Raw genomic sequence first — 25,189 nt, forward strand, 5'->3', positions numbered from 1 at the left:
GCACCTCCCTGGACACTGTGGGCAATTTAGCATGGTCAAACTGCTTGACCTGCCCATCTTTGGACTGTGGGAGGAAACCGGAGCACCTGGTGGAAACCCACGCAGAAATGGGGAGAATGTGCAAACTCCACACAGACATTGCTCAAGGGTGGAATCAAACCTGGGTATTTGGACATTTTTGAGTTTTCAGGCTTTCCAAAAAACCTCTCTTTTGTAAGCCCACATATTTTGCTAATGCCAGACTTCCAAACAGTTGCCCTACTCTGAACTCATTTACAGCAGGAGACTCGTGGGAAGACAGTAGAAGCAGCTTAGGAATGTCCTCAAATTATCCCCGAAGAGATCAAATATTCCCGCCAAGTCATGGAGGACACTGGCCCATGGCTGACCAAAGTGGATGGCAGCAAGCACATCAAGTGACTTTTCAGGCGCAGAAGCAGGATGACTGAGGGAGTGCACATATCTCCAAACACCTCACCGACCTGATTCTTTAAGCACTGCATGTGACAAGATTTACAGATTTTACCAGCCGTTTCGGAACCCATTCGGCTGAAGTGAAAGCAAATCGACCTTGATCCTAAAGGGACTGACCACAAAGGAGAAGATTATGTCACTGTATCTGATAACTGACCCTCAAAAACATATCTAAAGAGGACATGTTTGCATTGGAGTACTTGCAGTGAAAGCTAAATTAGATCGGTTCTTGGGTTGAGAAGATTGGCTTATGACAGTAGAATGAGTAAATTGGACCTCTTTCCCCTGGAGTTTAGAAGAATGAGAGGTGATTTTATTGAAACAGAATAGGTAATGAAGGAGCTTGACAGGGTAGTCCCATGGCTTGTTTCCCCTGGCTAAAGCGTCTACAATATAGGCACCGCCTTAGGCTAAGAGATTGATTGATTATTTAGGACTTTGAAGATAGCGACAGTTTTTATTTCATCCTGAGTTATGGTTGATTGGAATTCTCTGCCTGACAGAGTTGTGGATGTTTTGATTTTTGAATACATACTTACAGCAGAGACTTTTGATCCTTTAGATCGTTGAGGAATATGGGGAGTGGGCAGGAACATGGAGTTGGGACAGAAAGCAACTATGATTGTCTTGATTATTGAAGCAGCACGGAAACAGACCCTTCAGTCCAACTTTTCCGTGCCGACCAATTTTCCCAAACTAAACTAGACCCACCTGCCTGCACTTGGCCCATATCCCTCCAAACCTGTCTCATTCATGTGCACATCCAAATGTCTTTTAAATGTTGCAACTCCACCTGCATCTACTGCTTCCTCGAAGTGCATTCCACATGAATGTAAAAAAGTTTTCTCTTCTTGTCCTTTTTAAATCCTTTTCCTCTCATCTTAAAAAAAAAGTCTCCTAGTTTTGAACTGAAGGGGAAAGACCTTTTGCCATGCACCTTGTTGATGGCCCTCAAGATTTTATAAAGCTCTTCAACCTCCTGTGCTCCAAGGAAAGGAAGTCCAAGCCGATTCAGCCTCTCCTCGTAACTCAAACTCTCGGTTCTCGGCAACATCCTGGTAAATCTTTCCCGAGCCCCCTCCAGTTTAATAGTATCTTTCCTATAACAGGGTGAACAGAACCACTCAGACCTCCAGAAGAGACCTCACCAATGTCCTGTACAATCTCAACATGACATCCCAACTCGTACACTCAAAAGGTCTGAGCAATGAGGGAAGCATGCTAGACGCTTGACCACCCTGTCTACTTGTGATGTAAATTTCAAGAGTGATTTATTTGAATTCCTGGATCTCTCTGTTCTATAACACTACCAAGGGCCCTAACACTTAGTGCATAAGTCCTGCCCTTGTTTTTAATCAAAAATGCAACACCTTGCATTGACCCAAATTACACACCATCTGCCACTCCTCAGCCCATTGACCCAATTGATCAAGATCTCTTTGCGATCTTGGCCTACTTCACTGTCCACCAAATTTGGTACCATCGACATAGTTACTAACCACGCCTCTTATATTCTAATCCAAATCATTTATGTAAATGACAAATAAAAATGCACCCAGCACAGGGCCCTGTTGCACACCGCTGGGCACAAGTCCCCAGTGTGAGAAACAACCCTCCACCACCACCCTCTGTCTCCCACCATAAAATTTTGTATCAAATTGGCAATTTCATCCTGAATCCCATGTGACCTAACTTTACTAATTAGTCCACAATGCGGAACCTTGTCAAAGAAGTCCAAATAAACATCTCCTTTTCTGCAGAACATGACATTGAATCATAACATCCTTTGTTTTATAATCAACTCCCCTCCTGTAATAAAGTATAGAATTCCATTAGTCTTTTTTGCTTTCTACTGGTTTTGAATGGAATGGAATGTGTTTCTGGGAAGGGTTTTGGCAGAGTTTTTAAACAAATGCCAGGCAGCGCTGATCAGAAGGTGGTTTTTGAAGATGTCTGCATTGATTTTTGTGTTCAGTTTTTTTTAAAACAACTCTGGCTGTGGGGGTATTTTAAGAAATAAAGATTCTGGCTAGTTTTACCAGAGAATTGACGGGCAGAAGAGAGGAGCAATACCGTGTTGGGGACAGAGTGGAATCCTGTATCCCAGGCAGTACAACTCCTCTTTTTTTTCCCAGAATTCAGGGCATTGTATAGCTTCGTGTAAAGGCTCATGAAACTATTGCAATTTGTCAAGCACAGCTTCACCAGAGCAATAACAGGATGGGGAAATAGTTTTGATAAGAGACTAGAAGTTGATTCAGGAAAGGCTGTTCCAGTTGGGGAATGAGTGAGAAGGAGTTTATTTCACAAAGAGCAGATAAATAGAACTGTGTTAAAGAAAGGGGTGTTGAAGAATGGCATTTGCTGCATGGGGTGGCTAGGTTTGAGACCATGGGCAGAATCTTACAGGTGAGAGAATGACGTGGATTCTGGAGACAGTTTGATTTTGATTAAATACAAGATATTGGTGGAACAAACTAGGGCATGATTTGGTACAGTTAAAAGTAAGGCCTTGAGTAGTGTCATAGAACGGAGAGACCGAGGGGTTCAAGGACATAATTCTTTGAATTTTGCCTCCACGGGTAGACAGGGTGGCTGAGAAAACGTTCAGCCCTATTATAAGAAAGATGTTATGGTGGAGAGGGCTCAGAAAAGATTTACCAGGAAATTGCCAGGAATGGAAGATTTGGGCTCTAGGGAGAGGCTGGATAGGCTGGGACCTTTTCATTGGAGTGTAGGAGGTTGAGGGGTGACGTTGTAGAGGTTTTCAAATCATGGGGTATATAGATAAGATTGATGGCAGGTGTCTTTTCCCTAGGGTAGGGACATTCCTTGGCTAGGGTACATATCTTTAAGGTAAGAGGAGAAAGATTTAAAAAGAACACAAGAGACAACTTTGCTACACAGAGTGTGGTTTGTGCCTGGAATGTGCTTCCAGAGGAAGTGGTGGATGCAGGTACAGTTACAACATTTAAAAGGCATTCAGTTAAGTGCATGAATGAGAAGTAATTGGAGGGATATAGGCCAGGCACAGGCAGGTGGGACTAGTTTAGTTTGGGATTATGGTCAACACGGACTGGTTGGACCAAAGGGTCTGTTTCCATGCTGTATGACTCTCTGTGTAGGAGAATATGGTGAGGCTATCCTTGACATTTGACATCACCTTGCTCCATCTTCTATGCTTTCCACAAGCAGTGAGGCAAGATTCTCAGTGGGCAGGGGTGAGATGCCAGTTTGTGGCATTAATACTTGTTAAAACCTTGTTGATAATACAACTCGCATCATTAACATTCACCTTCCTCAACTCCCCAAACAAGCTAGAAGGTAGGAAAACTCAATAGGGAAACTGAAGTGGCTACTTGACAGATTCAGCTTCAAAGGGCTTCCTTGTTGGCTGCCACCAAACAGAGGGTACGATCAAAGGGCACCAGTCACATGCACCTGTCCCACCCATGGCCTGTGCCAACCCACTTGGACCATCTGGGCACCCCTATGCTCTGACAGTGTGTTTTGGAAGCACTGCGGGGTGCATGAGCAGCGTGCATTGTGAGGCTGCTGCAAGGCACATAGCGACAGGCACAGAAGGGTCTAAACGGCACCTCTGAGACAATTGTTAATTGCCTTTGTGCCTGCTTACTTAGCACCTGTCAACACGCTCAAAGCATCCCTATTTTGTATAGCCAGCATGATTAGCACAGTCCCAGTAACAGGCAGAGAAGCGCTCCAGCATCTGCAGTTCCTCCTATCTCAGTAACAGGTGGTTTGCTTTGTCACCGAGCAGTTTGCAATCTATGAGGCACATATCCTGCAGTACAACATTGTGCCTATCACACCCCCACAACATGTACCAGAAGCTGATAAAGCAAACACACTGCAAATACAACAAGCAGACAGCTACGTCGCACAGGCTTCGGGGAGTCGTTTTCACAGGGCTAAATAATTAATGAGGCAAATTTGGTAAGGTAGGCCAAGAAGTCTTGCTAGGTCTCGCAGTGGACAATCTTGCAAAAAAAAAACCCCAAAGCAACTCTGATTCAGCCAAAAAAAACATGATATTCAGCCTCGTTAGATCTTTTAAAGAGAAATTGGTCAAATGTTTGAAGAAAAGGACAGAAAAACTTGCAAGAGGTTGGAGACAGTTGGTGGGCCGCAATAATCGAATGAAATGGTGGTGAACTGATAGTATTTGTCACCACTGTTTAGTATGAGTTACTGGGCTGGGAATGGTTGTGATAGCTTACTGGTACCACTTCTCCTTTGCCGATATGACAGAGTTATTAATGTTAGAGGATAAGCCACTGTTAAGTTTGAAAAACAGAGGCAGTTATCTTAGCTAATGAGAGAGTTCATAGAAAGAAGGACAGTATAGGTGACATCAGATATAATTATGAAGGATTCTTGAGAGCTGTATAGAATGTACCTGCTTCCTCCAAAAGCAAGGGTCAATGAATGAGAATGGAGTGCCTCCATTAAAAGACTGTGTGGCATCATCAGATTGGGTGGAGTTAATACACTGTTTTAGTCCTAACTCTTACTTGCAGAAGCATAGAAAATAGGAGCAGGAGTAGGTCATTTGGCCCTTCAACCTGCTCTACCATTCAATGTGATCATCCAACTCTGTCCCCTGTTCTTGCTTTAACACAATATCCTTTGATCCCTTTAGCACTAAGAGCTATATCTAACTCATTCTACGAAAAATTCCCAATGTTTTGGTCTTGACTGCTTCATTTTGGAGTGAATTCCACGGGCTCACCACTTTCTGGGTAAAGAAATTGCTCCTCATCTCATGCTTCACATTTTATACACTGTAACGTCATCTTTCCTTCTCCTCTGATGCTGCTTGGCCTGCTGTGTTCATCCAGCTCTATAGCTTGTTATCTCTTTTACACTGTAATGCCTGTTTTACATCATCTTTGGTCTTTATATTTTGAATGGTTGATTGTAAGGCATCAGTCTTTGATAAATTAAAAACTAAAAATCCAATTGACCTTTCAGGGGCCAATCAGTCATGAAGGCAATGTGAAAAGATGGCTTCGCGAATCCTCTGAGCACCTTGCAGAGTGAGAAAGATGAACTGGAAACCAGGTAAGGGGAATGTCATGTGAGCTGAGGGTGTGATCACAGACTTCTGATCCTTTTTTGAGCACGTTTTGCTATCTCTGCAAATGTAGTGAGTTGCAGAGAGTGCGCTGAGTGTCCTGTATACACAGCGAGAGGGAAGCCAGAACTTGCAGTGCCACTGTTACTGAGTGACTGAACTTGGTGAGGCCAGGATCTGCTCCAGAAATAGTAAGGATAGGATTGCAACAGAGCTATTGTTAGCCAACACCTAGCTTCTCCCTCGGAGAAAGTGAGAACTCCGATGTTGGAGTCAGACAGTGTGGATAGCACAGGCCAGGCAGCATCAGACAAACAGGAAAGTTGACGTTTTGGATTGGGACCCTCTGATGCTGCCTGGCCTGCTGTCTTCCTCCAGCTTCATGCTGTGTTGTACTTAGCTTCTCCTATCTGTCTCTTTCACTTTCTCCCTTTTTCTCTTCCCTCCTCCTCTTTTACTGTCCCTCTTTCTTCTGTCCCTGTCTCCCACCCTGTCCTCTCTGTCTCCTCCTCTGTTCTGTACATCTCTGGCTCCCTCTCCCTCTATTTTTCTTTTCTCTCTGTCTTGTCTCCCCCTCTCTTCCTTCTATCTTTCAGGAAATAATTCCTCAACTGCAGCTTCATTTGATTGTGACTGCTGTAATTTGATCAAAGCCTTGTCATGCCCCCAACCACAACCCCCATCACCATAACCAAAGCAAGAAAGGAAATTAGGGTGATCTCTTTTTGTTCCAGGGCAATTCTGACCACAGTCACCATCTTCCAGACCTATCGATGTCTGGGACAGCTATGTGGTCATGTCCGATTAGCCCCTGCTGCACCTTGGGCTTTGCAGGGAGCAAGCTACAGGGTTGCACCACCTGCTGCTAACAGGTCAATAGTTGGCACTGCCAGTGGCGTATGTGACTGCCTCTTAGCTCAACGTTTACATCCCTGGCTTCCTGGAGGGTATAGTCGAGAGGAATCACAAATTAAATCAATTAGCAACATATTATTCTAGCAGACAAATAATAGTTCTGCCTTTGGCAGAGAATAACAATGAATGGGTAGTGCCAACTCAATTGACTGCTGAATTCTGAGGATCCTATGGTGCCATTTATAATGGGACCCCTGTATCCAGAGGAAAGGCTCTCGGTCTTATCAACATGAGGGACGACGGGATTTTTGAATTTTGCAGGCAAAGTGAAGGTGAAAATAATTTTCGAAAACAGATGCGCAGTTTTTTTTTAAAAGATAGTATTGGGTTCAGTGCTGCAGGGCATCCTTTGTAAGCAATGCCCATATTTCCTACAATCCAGAATACACACCACACTTGATCTATTCCTTTACGCAGGGTGCACTGAGGTGTGTTCTAACAGGATGTTTTGCACCCATGATTCAACCTAGTGGCTTATTTGACATTCGAAATACAAAACAGTATCAAACAGTCTTCATGTAACTATTTGCCAGATTTCCAGCTGATTGATTGATTCGCTAGACAATAACAACCTCTTTTCCCAGTTTGCTAAACCCAATCTTAATTGCTCATCACCTTTTTGCTTTGGCACATGGTGGCTGTTTGTCTTCGCCTCCTTGTGTCTTTCTTTCTTCCTTCCCTCCTCCATTTGTGGATAATGTGTGTTTTCAGAATTAATTAGTCCACATGGGTATGCAGCAACATGTACTGCAGGCAGGAGTAACAAGGCTGATTATGCCTCAGGGAGGCAATGGGCTAGTGGGTATGATTGCTAGGCTATTAATGTGGACAGTCGAATAATGATCTGGGGAATCTGGATTTTAATTCTGCCATGTCAGAGGGCAGAATTTGAATTCAATAAAAAAAAGCCTGAAGTTACGAGTTTAATGATGACTATCACTGTTGAAAGGAGAAACCCCACGTGGTACCTATTGATGAAAGTAACTCCAGTCTGGCCAGGTGACTCCTGACACACACCGATGTGATTGACTGACTCATAAATGGCTCTGGTCATTTAAAGATTGGCAATAAATACTGGCCCAGCTGCTGATATATTTCCCATTAATGAATAAAAGAAATCAGGAGTTGGGCCTGATTTAGGGCCCAACTCTGTAGATGAGTGCGAGGCCCCCTAAATCTCTCATTTACCCTTTTTAACCCTATTCCCCCAACACCCCCCGACCCCTCAACCCCACTCTACGTATGCAGCCAATGTCTCCACCCTCCCCTTTCCGTGCCCAGCATGTACTGTGCATTAGAATTCTTAAATCCTAAAATAACATGGTGATGCTCAGCTGTCAGGATAAATAAACACTCATTCAAAAACCAGGTCTAGAAACATAGGATAGAATCTTAAAGGAATCTGAGTGATGTGGACTGTGAAGAGATGCGTGGCAGAATTGAATGGACAATCTGGTGAGGCCCATCACAATATTAGAAGCCTCTCACTCCATCTTATACACCTATCACAAGTGGTGAGACAAGATTCTCACTAGGCACTGGCATGTTGCCAGTTTGCAGTGTTTTTAATTTGTCAAAAACCTGACAGACAGCCCAATAATATTCAACTTCCTATTTTCCCAAACTCACCAAACAAACTTGACATTGAGAAAACTCGAGATGGAAATACAAGCATGTACCTGGAAAATTTAGCTTACCGCTTACTCTAAAGGACCTCCATGTTGGCCACTGGGCCCTGACTTATTTGGATACATTCCACTGGTACCAGCCACATATGGCCCACATTCACAGACAATGGTATCCAACACCCATCAACCTCTGAGTGCCCCTTTTACACATCTCCAGTCTACTCGCAGGACACTTCTGCAACTCAATTCAGCACCTTAGGTTGCACTGGAAACTATCATTGTAATGCTGCTGGAGGACACTGTTTCTGGGTCACACACCCAGTTCTGGAGCGTACAGGCTGCATCTCTGGGCTCTTTGTGACTTGGATCACACTCACTCTGATCCCAGCTGATGCACACAGTGTTCCTGCCCAGCCTTGGCTTACCTTCCCTACCCTATCTGCCTCTGCCATCTGATCCAGTGATGAGGCTTCACTCTTACCTGACTGGATGTGATAGACACGTATAATGGAAACTTGCAATTGTTGTCAGCAGGTCTCATTCATGTCAAGAAGATAACCTCTGGCCAACACTGTTAGTCAGGGCAGCATCCAGTACTCGTCCAGGGTTACCAGGAAACAGACAATCGGGGTGCTCAGATTCTGGATGCTGTCTACATTAGGATGTGGACCTGAATGCCACAAAGCCAGCCACCCATTTTGGGGCCATTTGCCCTGCCAGTGGCTGTTTCCCTCTGAAATGTGAGACGGGCAGGAGTTAAGGGAGGTGAAAGTTGGCCGAACAGCTAGTGGTGGAAAAGTTAGTGCTGGCCCAGTTGAGGAAGTGTCCTGGATGAGTAGGTAGCACCGAGGGCATGTAGCATTAGTGGTTATTGTGGGTTGGGGTAGGTGGTGATGAGTGAGGTGAGGTGTTGTATGCGTTTGTGAGAGTGATAGAGATGAGCCTTAATGGAAGGTGGGCCCAGGAGCAGGGAGAGAGTGAGTCTGAGGTATCAGTGAGGAGATGCTGGTGTATTGGAGAAAGTCATTGGCAAGGACCTTTCTCTAGACGCCCAAGCCTGCTCTATTCTGGGTGCCAACCCTCAAACCAGACCTCCATAGGCTGTGACCTCTACTGCTGGTTCTGCAGGTGGAGAGGGATGATCCACCTCTGCACCAACCCATCCACCAGGACCTCTAGTACCCTCCCCCCAAAAAACCCAGCATGCCAATTTCCCTCTTTCTGCTGTGCCTGAGTCAGGCATTAAGGCTGCAACCTCTCGACAATTTACTGAGTGGTGTGTTTATCTGGGAGCAGCATGTGGTAAAATTAGGACAGAGTTAGACATGCCAGTGGTTATGGGGGCTGGTTAAATAGTTAATGTGGTGACTCTGATAAGACATAGCTATAAAACTTGCTAGGCCTAGGAGCAGAGATTCCTCCAAAAAAAAACTCGACACAACACAGACTTAGCCAAAAATATACAAGAGGCAACCCACAATATAAAACGGTTAAGGTAAGGAAACAATCTTCCTGTTGTGTTAACAGTGATTGCTGAACTAAATTCATTTATGAGCATGGAATCAAGCCACCATTTGTATATTGCACGTCTTTGTAAACAAAGCCTTAAGAGCTGAATGTGTTAAAACTACTGACAACAGTAAAAAGCCTCAACCAGCTGTTCAAGTTTAGAAGCAGGAAACAGATGTCTGAGTTATCAATCAATTAAATGATTCCATCACAGGCAAATCTGAATACCTAATTGTAATTTGATATAAAAGGCTACTTTAAGACCCTTGTGACACAATGGTAATGTCCCCATTTCTGAGACAGGAGGCCTGGGTTCAAGTCCCACTTGCTCCTGAGGCATGTCATAACATCTCTGACGGGCTGATTTGAAGATATCTGTCGAAGACCAATTTATCCATAGTATAGAGTACTGCAATGTATCATGAGACTTTTCCACTTTCACAATGCTGGTTAATTTAATTGTCACTTTTGTTTTAAGAATAAAGCCCTATAATTAATCATTAAATGATTAAATATTTAATTTACCAGATACCATTAAATTTGGCATGTGAAGTTGTCAATAGCTTTTATCCTTGACTGTTAAAAGGTTCCCAACTCCAAAGTGGAGTTCCTCTACGTTTCATGACACATCCCGCATTAATAAAAAGAGGCAGCAATGGGATTAGGACATCTACCTGCAGGATTTTCTTGCCCCAATTTCCACCGACCCAATATGGGACAAACCTGTGTTGGGTTCTGAAAATACTGCCCACCATGATGGTGGCCCCTGTTTAATTTCAATGTGTACAAGTAATTTACATTAGAACATTAAAATATAGGAACAGATGTAGGCCATGCTGCCCCACCATTCAACAAGATCATGGCTGATTTGCCTCAGTCGATAATTCCTCATCGTGCCAGCTCCGTGTAGCTGTTAATACTTCACTACGTCAAAGATCCATCCGAGTGCTGTTTAATAACTTTCAGTAATCTATGCTCCACAATTCTCTGGGTGCAGAATTCTAAGCATTCACTACCATGTGAGGGTAGAAATTCCTTTACATCTCAGTTTTAAAAAAGCCCCCCCTTATTCTGCAACTATGTCCCCTATCTGGAGATTCGCCAACTAATAGAAATGTTCTCTCAACATGGGCGTCGTCAAATCCCTTTAAATTCTTGCATGTTGTAATAATCATAATCCCACAATCTCGTAAACTCTCACCAATAAAGGCATAACCTATTCTGCAATTATTGATAAATAACACATTCATCTCAGGATGCAGTCTTATGAACTACCTCCAAGATCAGTATATTTTTTAAATATGGAGCCGTAAACTGTACACTGTACTCCGGGTGCAGTCTCACCAATATTCTGTACAGATGTAGCAAGACTTCCCCATTTTTAACTTCCAATGCCTGAGCAATAAAGGCCAAAATTCTATTTGATCTTTAGTGCACATGCATATTAACTTGTCACATTGCATGCATAAGAGCTTCCAGATTCGTCTGCATTGTACTTTTTTGGAGGTGCTGTCTCCATTTACCTAGCAGTCTGCCTTCTGATTCTTCTGAGCAGAGTGATTGGATATTCTCCTTGGAATTATAATCGGTCTTTGTAATTAAATGACGATTGGTTCCAAAGTATCTAGGTTGTATTAGTAATGCACAACGTGAATTGTAAACAAGTTATATTAAGGCAGGACCCCATAATAACTACTAAATAAAATGTCAGTGTACCAAGCTTGGAATGAGTAAACTCGAATGGTTTTCTACTCTCTGTTGAACTTCTAAAGTTTATCTTGGAGAATATTCCAGCATTTCTGCTCTAAGTTCAGTCTTGCACACATTAATCTGGCACACAGCCTAACAAGACATTGAGCCTGCTTTGGGTTCGCATATTAGTCAATTTTAAGGTTTTCTGTGTGCTGTGCAGTGCAGTCTGGAAACAGTCACTGGCTATTTCCACACCCTGGCTAAACGTATAGTAATGTTCTCTGATAATGTTCTCCCTGAAACATGACATAATAAAATGAAGACAGTGGGTCTGATTTTGAGGTTTGGGCTAGGACCCTGATGTCAGGGTCAAACAGAGACCAAGAGGGGACCATGTGGAAAGTGGCAACTTGACAGTGATAGTCCCCCAGTTGGTCACGAAGTGTCCAGAGGGTGGACTGGGCATCCCAAGGTTAGCAGGAGGCTCTGCAACTGGGAAGGAGATAAAAATCTCCAGTTTAGGAAAGGGAGCAAGGTCTCCCCAGTACTTGAAGCATTTACATCTAAAGATGTCTTTAGCATCGGCTCACCATTGAGGAGAGGGCCACCCTTTATGGTGTGACCGGGTGGCTTGGCAATCTGCCTCATAACTCGGCCCTCCACTCTGCCACTGCAGGGTGGATGCTATCTAGACACAGCCGACCCAGTGCCTGGCACATTAATGGGTCAAGCATAGGGTGCCCAATTCAACTTGACCTCTTCCTGCAGTGGTCACTTCATTCAGTGTAGGAACAAATTATGGCAGATGCTGGAACCTGTACGAAGACAAAAAGTGCTGGATATTTCACTCCCTTAATTAGATGTAGTTGCTTTCCTGGCAGCCAGGGCCCCTGCTCGTCTGCACATCCGGACCCCAACTCCAACCATTGCATGGATAATGGTCCAAAGAGAGGTGCTATGCACACGAATATGTACATAGAGGCACACACATCCCTGTGCGCATGCTCTCACACAACATGCACACACGCACACACTCATGCCAGTCACCTGATTGTTGCCCTGAAAGCCTCTGCCAGTTGTTTCCAACAGGGTCTGAATGTAAAACATGCTATCATTCATGAGTGGCCTTTAGGGAAGCAATCTGCTGTCCTTTTCAGGACTGGCCTAGGTGTGACTCCAGACCCACATCAATGTGGTTGACACTTAACTGCTCTCTGGGTAATTAGGAATGGCCAATAAATGCTGACCTAGCCAGTTACACCCACATCCCATGAATATATTTAGAAAACCCCACAAAATCCATATTATCTACATTCTTGAAGTTGGCACTGACCAGAAACTGAAATGGACTAGCCATATAAATGCAGTAGCTACAAGAACGGGTCAGAGGCTGGGAATCCTGCAGCGAGTAACCCACCCTCCTGACTCCACAAAGCCTGTCCACCATCTGCAAGGTACAAGTCAGGAGGGTGATGGAATACTCCCCTCTTGCCTGGATGAGTACAGCTCCATCAATGTTTAAGCAGCTTGACACCATCCAGGACAATTGAATTGGCATTGTACCCATAAGTATTGATATGATCACCAACTAATGCTTGGTATCAACTGAGTGTGGTATCTACAAAAGGTGTCGCCAAAATTCACCAAAGCTCTTTGGACAGCACCTTCCAAATGTATGACAACTTCCATCTAGAAGGACAGGGACAGCAGATACATGAGAACATCACCACCTGCCGGTTCCCCTCCAAGCCACCACCCATCCATCCTGGCTTGGAAATATATCGCCGTTCCTTCACTGTCGCTGGGTCAAAATCCTGGAATTCCCTCCCGAATGGCATTGTGGGTCAGCGTACAGGACACGGACCACAGCAGTTTAAGGAAGCAGCTAACTACCATCTTCTCAAGGGACACCTAGGGATGGGCTATAAATGCTGGCCAGGTACTGGCATCCACGTTCTGTAAGTGATGAAAAGATGAGGTAAAATTGACTTTAACGGAGAGAGAATCTAATTGATAAAGCAGCTTTCAAGTCCTCAGGGTACCCTAAAGTGCTGTATAGCCAAAACATTGCTTTGGTAACTTAAAAAAGAAACGTAGGGAAATAACGCACAGTACAGCAAAATCAGCGGCAGGATTTTACAGTCTCCTGCATGTCTTTTTTGAATCTGTTGGGCTGGGTGTGTGCGTCTGTGGGTGCTGGGTGCCTCTCTGTGGGTGTGCCAGTGTGGAGGTAGCAGGTTGGGGGTGGCAGAGTGTTACCTTCTTACTGCCCTCTCCATGCCCTGGCCTGCCCACAATTCTACAGAAGATGGGCAAGACCCGTGCCCGCCCGCTTTTGTCTCAGTTGAGTCCCTTAAGTGGACATCTAATCAGCTCTTTGGGGATCTGCCCTGATCAAATTGAATGGTGGAGCAGGCTCAAAGGGTCACATGTCCTATGCCAGCTTTCGTTTTCTGAGTTTACCACCCCAACCCAGGGCCGTGGAAAGCCTGCAGATCGCGTGCTTGCACCTCAGGCAGAGGGGTGAGAGAGGGTGCTTCCCCATCAAGCCTCCTTTCTACCTAAGTAATTACGTCCGATCGCTGCTCCCCACAGATTTTCCCTACCCCCTATCCCCTAGCCCTCTATCAAGGGCCTCGCCTGTCTTTTGCAGAGCTCCCAGGCCTCTCCTTCCTACCAGACATGAGACCGACCCACATCCTGCATATACCTGGTCCCAAACTCTGGGATGATGAATGTGTGTCCTGCTTCTAGTCTCATTCCTGCTACTGCTAACACTGGCAAGTCATACTGGAAAACCCACTGTCTCTGATGGGTCATCCTTCTGAGGGAGGGCTGTTTGCTCCATCTCAATCTGGTTAAACTCACTAAGCTGTAGGGCAGCTGGTACTGACAATAACGCTTTCCAAATCACACTTGGGTGGTGATGCAAGAAGCACTTCTATATGAAAAATCCTTTTTCAATATTCATTCGCGGGATGTGTGCATTGCTAGCTGAGCCAGCATTCACTGCTATCCTTAATTGCCCTGGAGAAGCTGGTGTGAGCTGCCCCTTGATCTGGTTCAGTCTTTGTTGGGTAGGCACATCCATAATGCTGTAAGGGAGGCAGTTCCAGGACTGTGACCCAGTGAAGAATGGTGATATATTTCATGAGTAGCTTTCGTATTTGGTGAGTGGCTCGGAGGGGATCTTTCAGATGGTGGTGTTCCCATGTAATGGCTACCCTTGCCCTTCTAGATGGAAGGGTTTGCTGACTAAGGAATGTCATTGAGTTGTTGCAGTGTTTCTTGTCATTAGTATGTGCTGCTGCTACTGAGCGTTAGTGGTGGAAGGATTGAATGTTGAAGGGGGTGGATGAGGTTGGTTACTTTGTCCTGGATGGTGTCAAGCTTCCTGAGTGTTGTTAGGGCTGCACTCATCCAGACAATATTCCAGCACACTCCTGACTTGTACCCTGTAGATGGTAGCCAGGCTTTGGGGAGTCAGGAGGTGAGATACTTGCTGGGAATTTTGTCATTATAATGCGATTAAACATTGGTGTTAAATGGAATCATACAAGATCAGGTGTTGCTTTCTTTTTCAAGCTTACAATAACTAACAGCTGATTCTCAACTTAACGAGTCTTTGGGTCCTTTCCCCCAAATTGCTGCAGTGGTCGATTAAACCCCTCCATTGATAAGTAAGCAAATTCCAAGTCCAACAGCCTCCTTCTGTTTTCCCAGCAATCTTGGAACTGGATTTGACATTAAAAAAAATATAAACGACAGACCCTGCATTCTACTCAAACAGCACTAGTGAAGCTGATCCGTTACACACAGTAGGCGTGTGCTGGTGTTATAGGGACAGTAATGCGTTCCCTTGTGTTGAGAGGTGTTTTGTTTGAGTTTTTTTTACAGCATTGAAACTATTTGTTAGTTTAGATGCAGAAACTGGTTCTCTTGGAGCCAGTGTGATACAAATTTAAAATTCAAACTCGGTCTCTCAGGGATTAAAACTGAAAAGCCCTTCTTTTATACAGAACAAAGCAGATATTTAGAAAACAAGGGTGTGAGGGGAACACACTGGTTTTAATCACATCCTGTAGCAGAGCCCACTGAAGTAAAACTGAAAGAACTGCGGATGCTGTAACTCAAGAACAGAAACAGAAGTTGCTGCAAAAGCTCAGCAGTTCTGGCAGCATCAGTGATGGATAAAACAGAGTTAACGTTTCGGTCCTGGTGACCCTTCCTCAGAACAGTTCTCGGTCACCAGACCTGAAACATCAATTCTGTTTTGTTTTTCACAGATGGTGCCAGACTTGCTGAGCTGTTGCAGAAACTTTGTTTTTGTTCCCACTTGTGAATTGTTGCTTTCGCACCTACTGCTATTCTGTATGAAATGGAGGATTTTCAGTGTTTCTCTTTCAAGTAGCTGCAAGAAGCAACTGAGACATCTCCAATCTTCTGAAGGGCCCACAACTTTAAATCCACAAAGAAACTGGCAACAGTTTGATAGTTGATGATGAGGTTAGCCCTCCCGAAAGACACCGGAACTGAAACAACAGTGTTTCAAATTACACAAGAGCATCGACTGACCCAGAGTGAAAGGAATTGGGATATCACTCTTGGAGAAATAATTTCCTGCTTTACAGCACCCAGCATTTTAATTACTTAGCGAATTGGGCCAGACACTGGTCTCCTCTGTTCCTGAGTTGAAAGTGGTTCCTTTCACCCATTGTTCTGTAGAGGGGACACTCCTCAGTAATGAACGACACTGTTTGTGTCTCTCCTCATGTACGTGAAGCGTTTGTGTTCAGGCCTAAGCCGGGGCAGGGGGGGCAGTTAGGTGGGGTGGGGGTCATGGTGTTCAGGCCTTTGTTGGGGGGTGCAGTTAGGTTGGGATGGGGTTGGTGGTGTTCAGGCCTAAGTCGGGGGCGGAGGGGGGGGGTGGGGGTTCAGTTAGGTTGGGATGGGGTTGGTGACGTTCAGGCCTAAGTCGGGGGGTGGGGGGGTGGGGTGGGGGTTCAGTTAGGTTGGGATGGGGTTGGTGACGTTCAGGCCTAAGTCGGGGGGGGGGGGGAGTGGATGGGGGTTCAGTTAGGCCTGAACGTCACCAACCCCATCCCAACCTAAGTCGGGGGCGGGGGGGGGGGGGGTGGGGGTTCAGTTAGGTTGGGATGGGGTTGGTGACGTTCAGGCCTAAGTCAGGGGGGGGGGGGGAGTGGATGGGGGTTCAGTTAGGTTGGGATGGGGTTGGTGACGTTCAGGCCTAAGTTGGGGGGGGGGGGTGGTGGGGGTTCAGTTAGGTTGGGATGGGGTTGGTGGTGTTCAGGCCTAAGTCGGGGGCGGGGGGGGGGGATGGGGGTTCAGTTAGGTTGGGATGGGGTTGGTGACGTTCAGGCCTAAGTTGGGAGGGGGGCAGTTAGATTGTGATGGGGTTAGTGGTTTTCAGGCCTAAGTTGGTGGCGGGGGGGCTCAGTTAGGTTGTGATGGGCTTGTTGGGGAAGTATTCAAGCTGTACCCCTCCTCCCTCCCAGGGCCTGGTTGCCTCTGGAGAAAACAAGGGGGACCTGACCAGCAAAGTCCAGTCCCAGCAATTTCATGAAAAGATGTCTAGAAAGAAAACAAAAGGACTTGATCTGTAATTACTGCTTTTGTGTTAACTAGTCTCCAGTTTGGCTGTAGCATGTTGCACTGTATGTTGTTTCACTACCCTGTTTGCAGTATTACATGCATATGGAGTGGTGGAAATTAATTTCTCCTTGTGTCTTTTTTTAATAGATTGCTCCAAGCTCTTTCACCTTCTTGTGTTTCTTGTGCTCCTGTTAGTGGTTCTTGCGATGCTCAGCCTTTCTGACCTTACACTGAAGGCAAATGTACAGTAAGTGTCTCACTTAAAGCTTGTTCATCTCTCTGCAGGTTGAGCTCCTTAATCAACGAGATTGGTTGCAGATCATTTTCCGAGCAGTAGAGCAGGTGCAGGGGAGGGGACTTAGTTAAGGTGTTCGAAATTTCAAGGGGCTTGGGTAGGGGAAATGGTGCGTATTGGTTTCACTGGCTGGAGAAATGGTTTCTGGAGGGATACAGGCAGCCATCTGTTTAAGCACAATCAAAAAAACACTTCTAAGCAGTGGTCCCGTTAAGATTACATGGAGTGGGGGGGGAATAGGGACTGTGCGGTGTGACAAGTGGACCATGCACAGTAAGGCAGAATTAATGGCAAGAATAGAGACAGATTTCACAGGTAAAGCCAGTGGCCAGGATCAGGACGTTGCTTAGAATCAGCAAGTTGTTCTGCTGTAGAATGGAGAAAGGGTTGTGAAAGCACATTCAGCAGTAACTTTCGAAAGGGAATTGAGTACAAATCCGAGAAGGAAACGCACGTGGACCAGTGCAGCGAAGGGGCAGAGGACTGGGGTTCTATTAAAGGGCTGATTTGAGGGCTAAAGGCCAAATGGTTTTCCTTCCTTGCCATGTGATTTGTGAACACTTGGTACCTAAGTGGGTGGGTCAGTGGGGTTCCACTATGTTAAAGAGCTAGATTTTTCTGAATAGCCACATGTTCAGATGACTTGGGTTGAGAATGTACCTCTTCCTGTATTCACAGCTGGGAGGGACCTGATGCTTGTAACCAGGCCAGTATAATGACAGAACAGTCTGTGCTAGGCACTGAACCTTAGTAACTGAGCTTTTTGGAACTGTGGCTGGCTCAACTAGACCAAAAATGACAGCAAAGAATGTTTGAAACGTCCCTCCCATTTACATAAAGGCCTTTATTTAAGTTTGTAACCCCTCCTCATGCAGCGTGTGCTGTGTTTTCTGTAACCTGTAAATTTCTGCTGTTTTGGTGACCATACCAGTGTAATTAACACGATCCAAGTTTAGTTATTATTGCCTTGACTTATTGGTGGTGTTGAACTTCACAGTGACATAAAAACTTTTTTCATGCTTTATTCACCTTTTTTTTTAAAGCTTCTGCTTCCTCCCTTGCTTCCAGTTAAGCATCTTGAAACAATCATGGTTAGGTAGTAGTCTTGTTTTTTATAATTGTACACTTTGCCTTTTTGTTGAAGGCACTGAAATATCAGACCCTGTGTTATCTGCTTGGAGACACTTTCATATGAAAGAATGGTGCATAGTTCTTTTGCATATTTCCTTCCTCCCCAAGTCTACTGCAGTAAAGAGATAGATGTTTGTTACTTGATGCTTGAATTGCACCATTTCCTGTCTGATTTCATTTCTGATACAGTCAGCTGCAAGATTTCACTTTTTTAAAGAAAGCTAGTAGTTTGCATCAGGTTTGCCATTCTCCTGGTGCAGCCTGCTAACTGTAACACAGAATGACAAACAATGGAAGCTACACTGAGCTTTGGGACTCCATTCCAATTTGACCTGCAGTGTGTACCTGGTTAGTGATTCCAGTTACTCATCTCTGAGCAAGAACTTTTTTCGTTGGTTTATCATCACCTTGTGTACCCTTGATCTGAAATATTTAAATTCTGACGGGGATCACTGTTTTCTCATTAAACAAAACCCAGGTTGAGCTGGTTAGAATCTGAGTAAATCTCCCTCCAGTCTGCCTAGGTGTAGTGTTTCTGCCCTGAGAGCACCATCTGCTGTAAGTGAGTTTGCTATCATTTGCTATTTCATGCCAGAGTGCAGGATACCTACTACTTTACAATAGTTTATTAAACTACTACTACTTTAGTGTGTGTTTCAAAGTGGCTCTGTGCCTGTATTCTGAACCACTGCGCCCCTTGGAGTGCTGGGATGCCTATAATGGCTGTTAGTTAGGGAGCTCCAGGGTTCACAGAGACAGGGGAGGAACTGCAGATATCTTCAAAGCAGGCTGAATGGAGGCACCGTGCCTAACACTGCTGTGTGACAGCACCAGGGATTCACATTCAACCCTGCTCTCTGTCAGTGTGGAGGTCGCACACTCTCCCTTGTGTCTGTGTGGGTTTCCTCCGGATGCTCCTGTTCCCTCCCACTGTTCAAGGATGTGCAAGTTAGGTGGATTGGCCGTGGGAAATTGTTCACAGTGTATAGGGATGTGGAGACAAGGTGGAATGGCCATGGGAAATGTCGGGTTACAGAGATAGAGTTGAGGGGTGGGTCTGGGTGGAATGTTCTTCAGAGGGTCGGTGTGGCATTGATGGGCTAAAAGGTCTGCTTCCTCACATTCTATGACACGCGGCTTTGGAAGGGAGCCCACAACTGATGGTGTTCCCGTGTGTCTGCTGACCATGTCCAGGTGTTACATTTCATGGGCTTAGAATATGCTATTAACAGAGCCTGAGTGAGGTGCTCCAGAGCCTCTTGTAGACACTGTGTGCCAGTGGTGCAGGGAGTGGATGTTGAATTTCAGTTATTTCATGGGCTGAGACTGTACAAAACTATTGTATACAGATTTTGTAACCACTGTCCAGGCAAAGTCCCCCAGTTTGTTATGCCTTCAGATGAGATCCCCAAATCATCAAGCTCAGTTAACCTGGGATGAACTGGCTTTCCATCATTATTCACCCAACACACCCTTCAGTTGGAGACAGAATTCCGTCCCTTTTCATACACCCATGTGAACCTCTGCTTTAAAAGGAACCAATTTAACCAGGCTTTCTTGCATTAACAAGGAGTTTACTAAACTATTGTAAAGAGTTATTAAGGAAAGATGGTGGCATTGTGGTAAAGTCACTGCACTAGTAATTGAGAACCCCAGTGTTCTAGGGGCTTGGGTTCAATTCCACCAGAGCAGATGGTAACATCTGAATTTAGTAAAAGAATATGTAAGTACGACAAAAACTAAGGTAATGATGACTGTGAATTGAGTGTTAATTGTCGTTTTTTTAAAAATTCTGATTCACTAAGATAACAAGGTGTAGAGCTGGATGATCACAGCAGGCCAAGCAGCATCAGAAGGGCACGAAGGCCGACGTTTTGAGTCTAGACCCTTCCAAAAACCCCCCATTTTTGAAAATTCTCCAGCATCTGCAGTTCCTGCTACATCTGATTCACTAATGTCTGACCTACATGTGACACCAGACCCACAACAGAATGGTTGCTCATAATCCTCTAACAACCAGGGATGGGCAATAAATGCTGGTCTAACCAGTGATACCCACATCCTGTGAATGGGTTTAAAACAAAAACACGAGGAAATAATAACATTGCATGGAGGGACATTAGAAATAAGAATGGAGTCCATACAGATCAAAGTTAAAACAAAAATAGGATCAGTCTCTGAATTATTTGTGAATAGCAGATACAAAGATGATGTGGTCATCATTAGATAAAACCAGGAGTGTTGACATTAGTAGTTAAACTGTTGATCGTGAGGTACTTGGTTCTGTAAGTTAATTAAAATTCTTTTTGAACTGCCTTGCAGCACTGAGAGAGTCTTTCCCTTTTGTTTTGTTTGCAGTGCAGGGGTGTTTAAAATATCTTCTCAAAGCTATGGTACTCACACAGTCTAGTCCACACATTAGGGTGTCCTGGCAATAGAGCACACAGACTTGTGTTACAGCCAGTTAGTGACTCCTTTCTTTGTGTATATCCCTGGAGGGTAAAACAGAAACGTCTGCAAGAGATCATTTTCTTCTGACAGGGGAATAGTCATATCCTTTGCTGTCACTTCTTGTTAAGTCCTTCTTCATTTTGAAGTTTCCCTGACTCTTAGTGGGTGTAACATTTCACACGTTCCATACTGGACTTTGCCTGACAGTCACTCGATTTGCGTCTGCAGTTTTTCTTGACCTGTAACAGTTCTTTGTTTTAGAAAAAACATGAATTTTGCAATTAGAAGCAAAGCATGTTGCTAAGTACTTTGGAGTCGTCATAATGCAGGAATTTGCAAGAGGGAGTGCTTTATTCTATTAGCACGGGCTGGGTTAAAGGCTAGAATTAAAAGTTCAGGGCCTGACCAGGTCATGCCATTGAGTTGTCATCACTTATGGCTGCCAGCTTCTTGTCTTTGTGTTTGAAATGTGTCTCTGATTAGTTACAGTGTGGCAGTAAAACCAAGTTGCCAGATTGGGTATTCAACTGCATGCGCAAAGCGGGTAATATCGAAGTAAGTCATCATCATAATACTTTTACCTGCCATTGAGCTACACTTTCTAAATGTTCTGATTGCTGCCCTGCCCAGTTTTAATTTCCTGCTTTTGTTTTTCTTCCAGTTTTACCAGAAACACTCAGTTATTCTTAAGTTTAAATGATATATGGTGGATCCAGAAAAACCCTGCCATCAATGAATTGCCTTACGGAGTTAAAGGGAGCGGTGAGGCACCTTTCCATTGCTCTTTAGTATATTTTGTTCATTTCAAAATAAATGGAGTGAGAGAAAGAGGGATGGATGGAAATCCCTTTGAACATAGAGACGAAGAGATGGAGGTTTTTTTCCAAACTACCAGTGCTTCAAGTAGACTCATCCCTCTTTGTCTCTTTCTTTCACTTTGCAGAATTACCATTGTCTCTTGAGGCAGTGTGGGGGTCAGCGAAGGACCTTCTGCCCTTCTAGACCATACCAACCCTGTGACTATGTGCATTGAGTCAATGGGCCTCCCCCACCATCTCTCCTTGGCCATTCCCCTGCCCATGCAAAGAATGCTTGGCTATAGCTTGGAGGCTTTGGATAAATGTTTAAGGGTTTAATACCCGCGCTGTTTTTGGCTGTGCCCGACATACAATGTGACGACTTGCTCCCAGGCTTGTTAAAGGTTCCTCCCTGGTAACTGAGCTTCAGAGTTAGGGAAAGGCTGGTGAACCAGCCTCAAGAGAAACTCTAACTGAAGTAATTTATCCTTCATTGCTTTATGATTCGTTGCATTTTATCTTTTCATTTTTGTTGTGTTTTTTCAAATGTTCTTTTATTTAATCAGCAACTTTGAGATAACGCAGTTACAAGATGTTGTGGGGAATCCATATTCCTTCTGTGTGGTGTCCAGTTATTATTAGAGAGAGGGTGAAATTATGTCATAGTGGCTCTGGGCTGCATTGTGCTGCCTTGAGCCCAGCATATGGCACTGGCTTAGAACATAGAATACAGGCCCTTCGGCCCACGATGTTGTGCTGACCTATTATCCTACTCTAAGATCAAACTGATCTGTAAACCCTTCATTTTACTATCCTCCATGTGCCTATCCAAGAGTTGCTTGAATGCTTCTGAAGTATCTGACTACTACCATCGCTGGCAGTGCATTCCACACATCCACCACTCTGTGTATAATTTGTTTGAAATTTGTTACTAGCTCAGACCATGAACTTGACTGTTCCTCCTTATACTGGAGTAGACAGTATTTATTATCATCTTTGTAAATTACTAGCCTGTCAAAAAATTAACACCTAATCAGACAGCCCTGCTGCACCGTGTAGAGTGTGGTTTCTAATCTGGCTGGTGTTGTCCCTGGCCACTATACTCACTGGCTTGGAATCTGTGCAACTACAAAGAAGCTCTTCTCAGTCGAATGTCTCATTCTATGCCATCCCGTACCATTTTATCTGGTAAGCTAAGGCCAGTCATGATCAGGCCCTCTCTATTGTCATGAAATCTTACAGCAGGAGGCCATTTGGTCCATCATGCTTCGCTTGGCTCTTTGGAAGAGCTTTCCAGTTAGTCCCATTACCCAGTTCTGTCCTCGCAGCCTTGAGAAAGTCTTCCCTTCCCCTTACGAAACTGTCATTGGATCAGCTTCCACCAGCTCTTCACATAGGGTGGCTGACTGTATCCGCAAATCTCAGCGTTGGCCTGCAGGGTGGGAACGCATGGGAAGTGGGGAGATAGGTGCTTTTTCATGTCTTCCGAATGTCTTCCCACTGCGTACCATCCTGCTGGTGGCTGGAATGCTGGTTTGTAGGCCAGGTCAATTAAATCGCTTCAGCACCCAGGTTAGGCCACCTCTGAGTGGGCATCCTGTCTGAACTGGGCACTCTGTGGGCCCATTGTCAGGTGAAACCTTTTGTGGGCCCTGGGTGCTGGGAGTGGCAGATGGAGCTGACCAATGGCAGATGGAAGGGGTCACACAAGGACAGAGAAAGTCAGCAGCTGATGGAGAGGACTGGGCAGCGAGTTGGCTGGGGGGGGGGGGATAGATGCAGTGAAGTAGCAGCAGCTGGAGGGGCCCGCTCAACTGACCCTTCTAGGGAGCGGCCGCTTCGCTCGGTCTGCCTGTGATTTCCACCTCAGCTTCCCCCTTCTCTCACTCTCAACCCAAAACCCTCAGCCCCAGCCTGGCGATGTTAGTCATATGTGGGGCTTGGCTCCTTTTGTATTGCAAGTTTTCTCTTGTGTCTACTACAGCCAAGTTGTTAAACACCTAGTCTTGAAACCTTGAAGGGAACAATTGGAGTCTATGTGGGGAAAAGGATTAAAGATGTGGATTGAAAAGAGAATGACAGCATGGGGCCATCACTGGGCCGAAAGGCTTGTGCACCTGTTTTGCTACCTTACAAACTGAGCTGAGGAGACTGGGCAGATTCAGGCGATACCAAATGTCTGGTTTACAAAATGGTTTAAAAGTGATATTGGTGCAAATTAATCCAGGTGAGAGGTGACAGTGGGAAAAGGGTGAACAAATTCCTCCAGATGGTTGTTATTGTGAACCTTTCACTTTCCTTCCAGAACAATCTATCAACAAGATATTGGCCAGAATACAGTATGATATGCCTGAAAGTATAAGCAGGTGAGCACTTCTTCATAATGGACGGGGATTTGTCGTATCTGACTGTTTGCATACTTCATGAAGCAAGACAGAAGGAAAACATTCCCTCCATTAACTCAGAGAGCAATTCACAGAATCACAGATCTTTTTAATGTAAAAGAAATGACTTAGTCAAACTTGATGACACACCTCTGGAATGGGTGGGATCTTGAACCTCTGCCTACTGGCCCACTGGCAGGGACATTACCACTGTACCCCAATGTCCTCACTGTCTCTCACTTTGTATCTCTGTGATATCTTTCCATGTTCATCAATTTGCCAAATTCATAGGCTTCTGTGAGGCAATTTTATTCATTACTGTGATCTATTTATTCTTCACAGTTCAGTGCTTCCATTCAAATCTCCTTTTTTCTAATTAACTACCTTAAATGTGTACTTTCTGATCCTTAACTCCTTAGTTGTTGGAAACAGGTTCTCTTTATTTTGACCATCGAAAGTCTTCAAAATTTCCCTTAGTCTTTTCTGCTCCAAAGTAAAACAACCTTTACCTTCTCCACTGTACCCCCTTATATAATTGCAGTCCCCTCATGCTTGGCATCCGTCATGTCCGGTGTCCCCTGTGCCGAGGGCTTCATGTTAACAAAGATCAGTTTCAGCAGGAGCTGACCCCATACTGAGCTCTGCCTGGCAAGTCGCTGACAATCCAACTCCGAGCAGTAGGAGACATGGGAGATGTCGGAATGTGGAGCACACGCCGTCTGCAGCAACTGTACGTTAATGGAGTCACAGTCAGATAATGCTTCTTCTCTGTTTTATTATTGTCGTTGGAGATGGCTGCAATTTATTTAAACCATTGCATTATTAAAGGAAGAAGTTGATAAACTGAAGCAGAGTGTCAGAACGGAAAGAGCAGGATTTTGTAATTAGTTTTCATTTGCACTAGCACAGGCATGATGGGCGGAATGGCTGTCTTTGTTCAATCAACTTGCACAAGGGTTTTAGTTGTTTAGCTGTTGATGGGCTCATGCTCATCGAAGGTCTCTTGTCTTTTGCCAGATTGATTTGTAAGAGGTGTGTTATCGTCGGCAACGGGTACACCCTGAAGAACAGCTCACTTGGAGAAACTATCAATGAATACGATGTTGTTATTCGGTGAGTGATTTGCAGTGTCTGTGATTATTGTTTGCTTCTACACTGTACAGCTCCTGTGATACGATTCTAGTCTGGGGGTAATTAGACAC

The 25,189-nt window shown here is 44.8% G+C and overlaps 1 protein-coding gene across 7 annotated transcripts in view; it reads left to right on the forward strand.

The window, feature by feature from the left end:
- The window catches only part of st3gal4 (ST3 beta-galactoside alpha-2,3-sialyltransferase 4), a 111,983-nt gene that overhangs the window by 69,735 nt on the left and 17,059 nt on the right, over positions 1-25,189 (forward strand). For 5 of the 7 annotated variants that reach the window (XM_048562332.2, XM_048562326.2, XM_048562327.2 and 2 more), the window contains exons 2-7: positions 5,470-5,559; positions 17,077-17,176; positions 21,290-21,361; positions 21,468-21,568; positions 23,909-23,969; positions 25,005-25,100. In XM_048562332.2, coding sequence (XP_048418289.1) covers positions 5,544-5,559; positions 17,077-17,176; positions 21,290-21,361; positions 21,468-21,568; positions 23,909-23,969; positions 25,005-25,100 — 446 coding nt within the window. In that variant the 5' untranslated portion in view covers positions 5,470-5,543. Of the gene's footprint in view, positions 1-5,469; positions 5,560-16,058; positions 16,090-17,076; positions 17,177-21,289; positions 21,362-21,467; positions 21,569-23,908; positions 23,970-25,004; positions 25,101-25,189 lie in introns of those variants that run through there. The other 2 variants (XM_048562330.2, XM_048562331.2) reach the window with 2 other exon arrangements.

The sequence above is a fragment of the Stegostoma tigrinum genome, chromosome 32 (assembly GCF_030684315.1).
Source record: "Stegostoma tigrinum isolate sSteTig4 chromosome 32, sSteTig4.hap1, whole genome shotgun sequence".
NCBI lineage: Eukaryota > Metazoa > Chordata > Chondrichthyes > Orectolobiformes > Stegostomatidae > Stegostoma > Stegostoma tigrinum.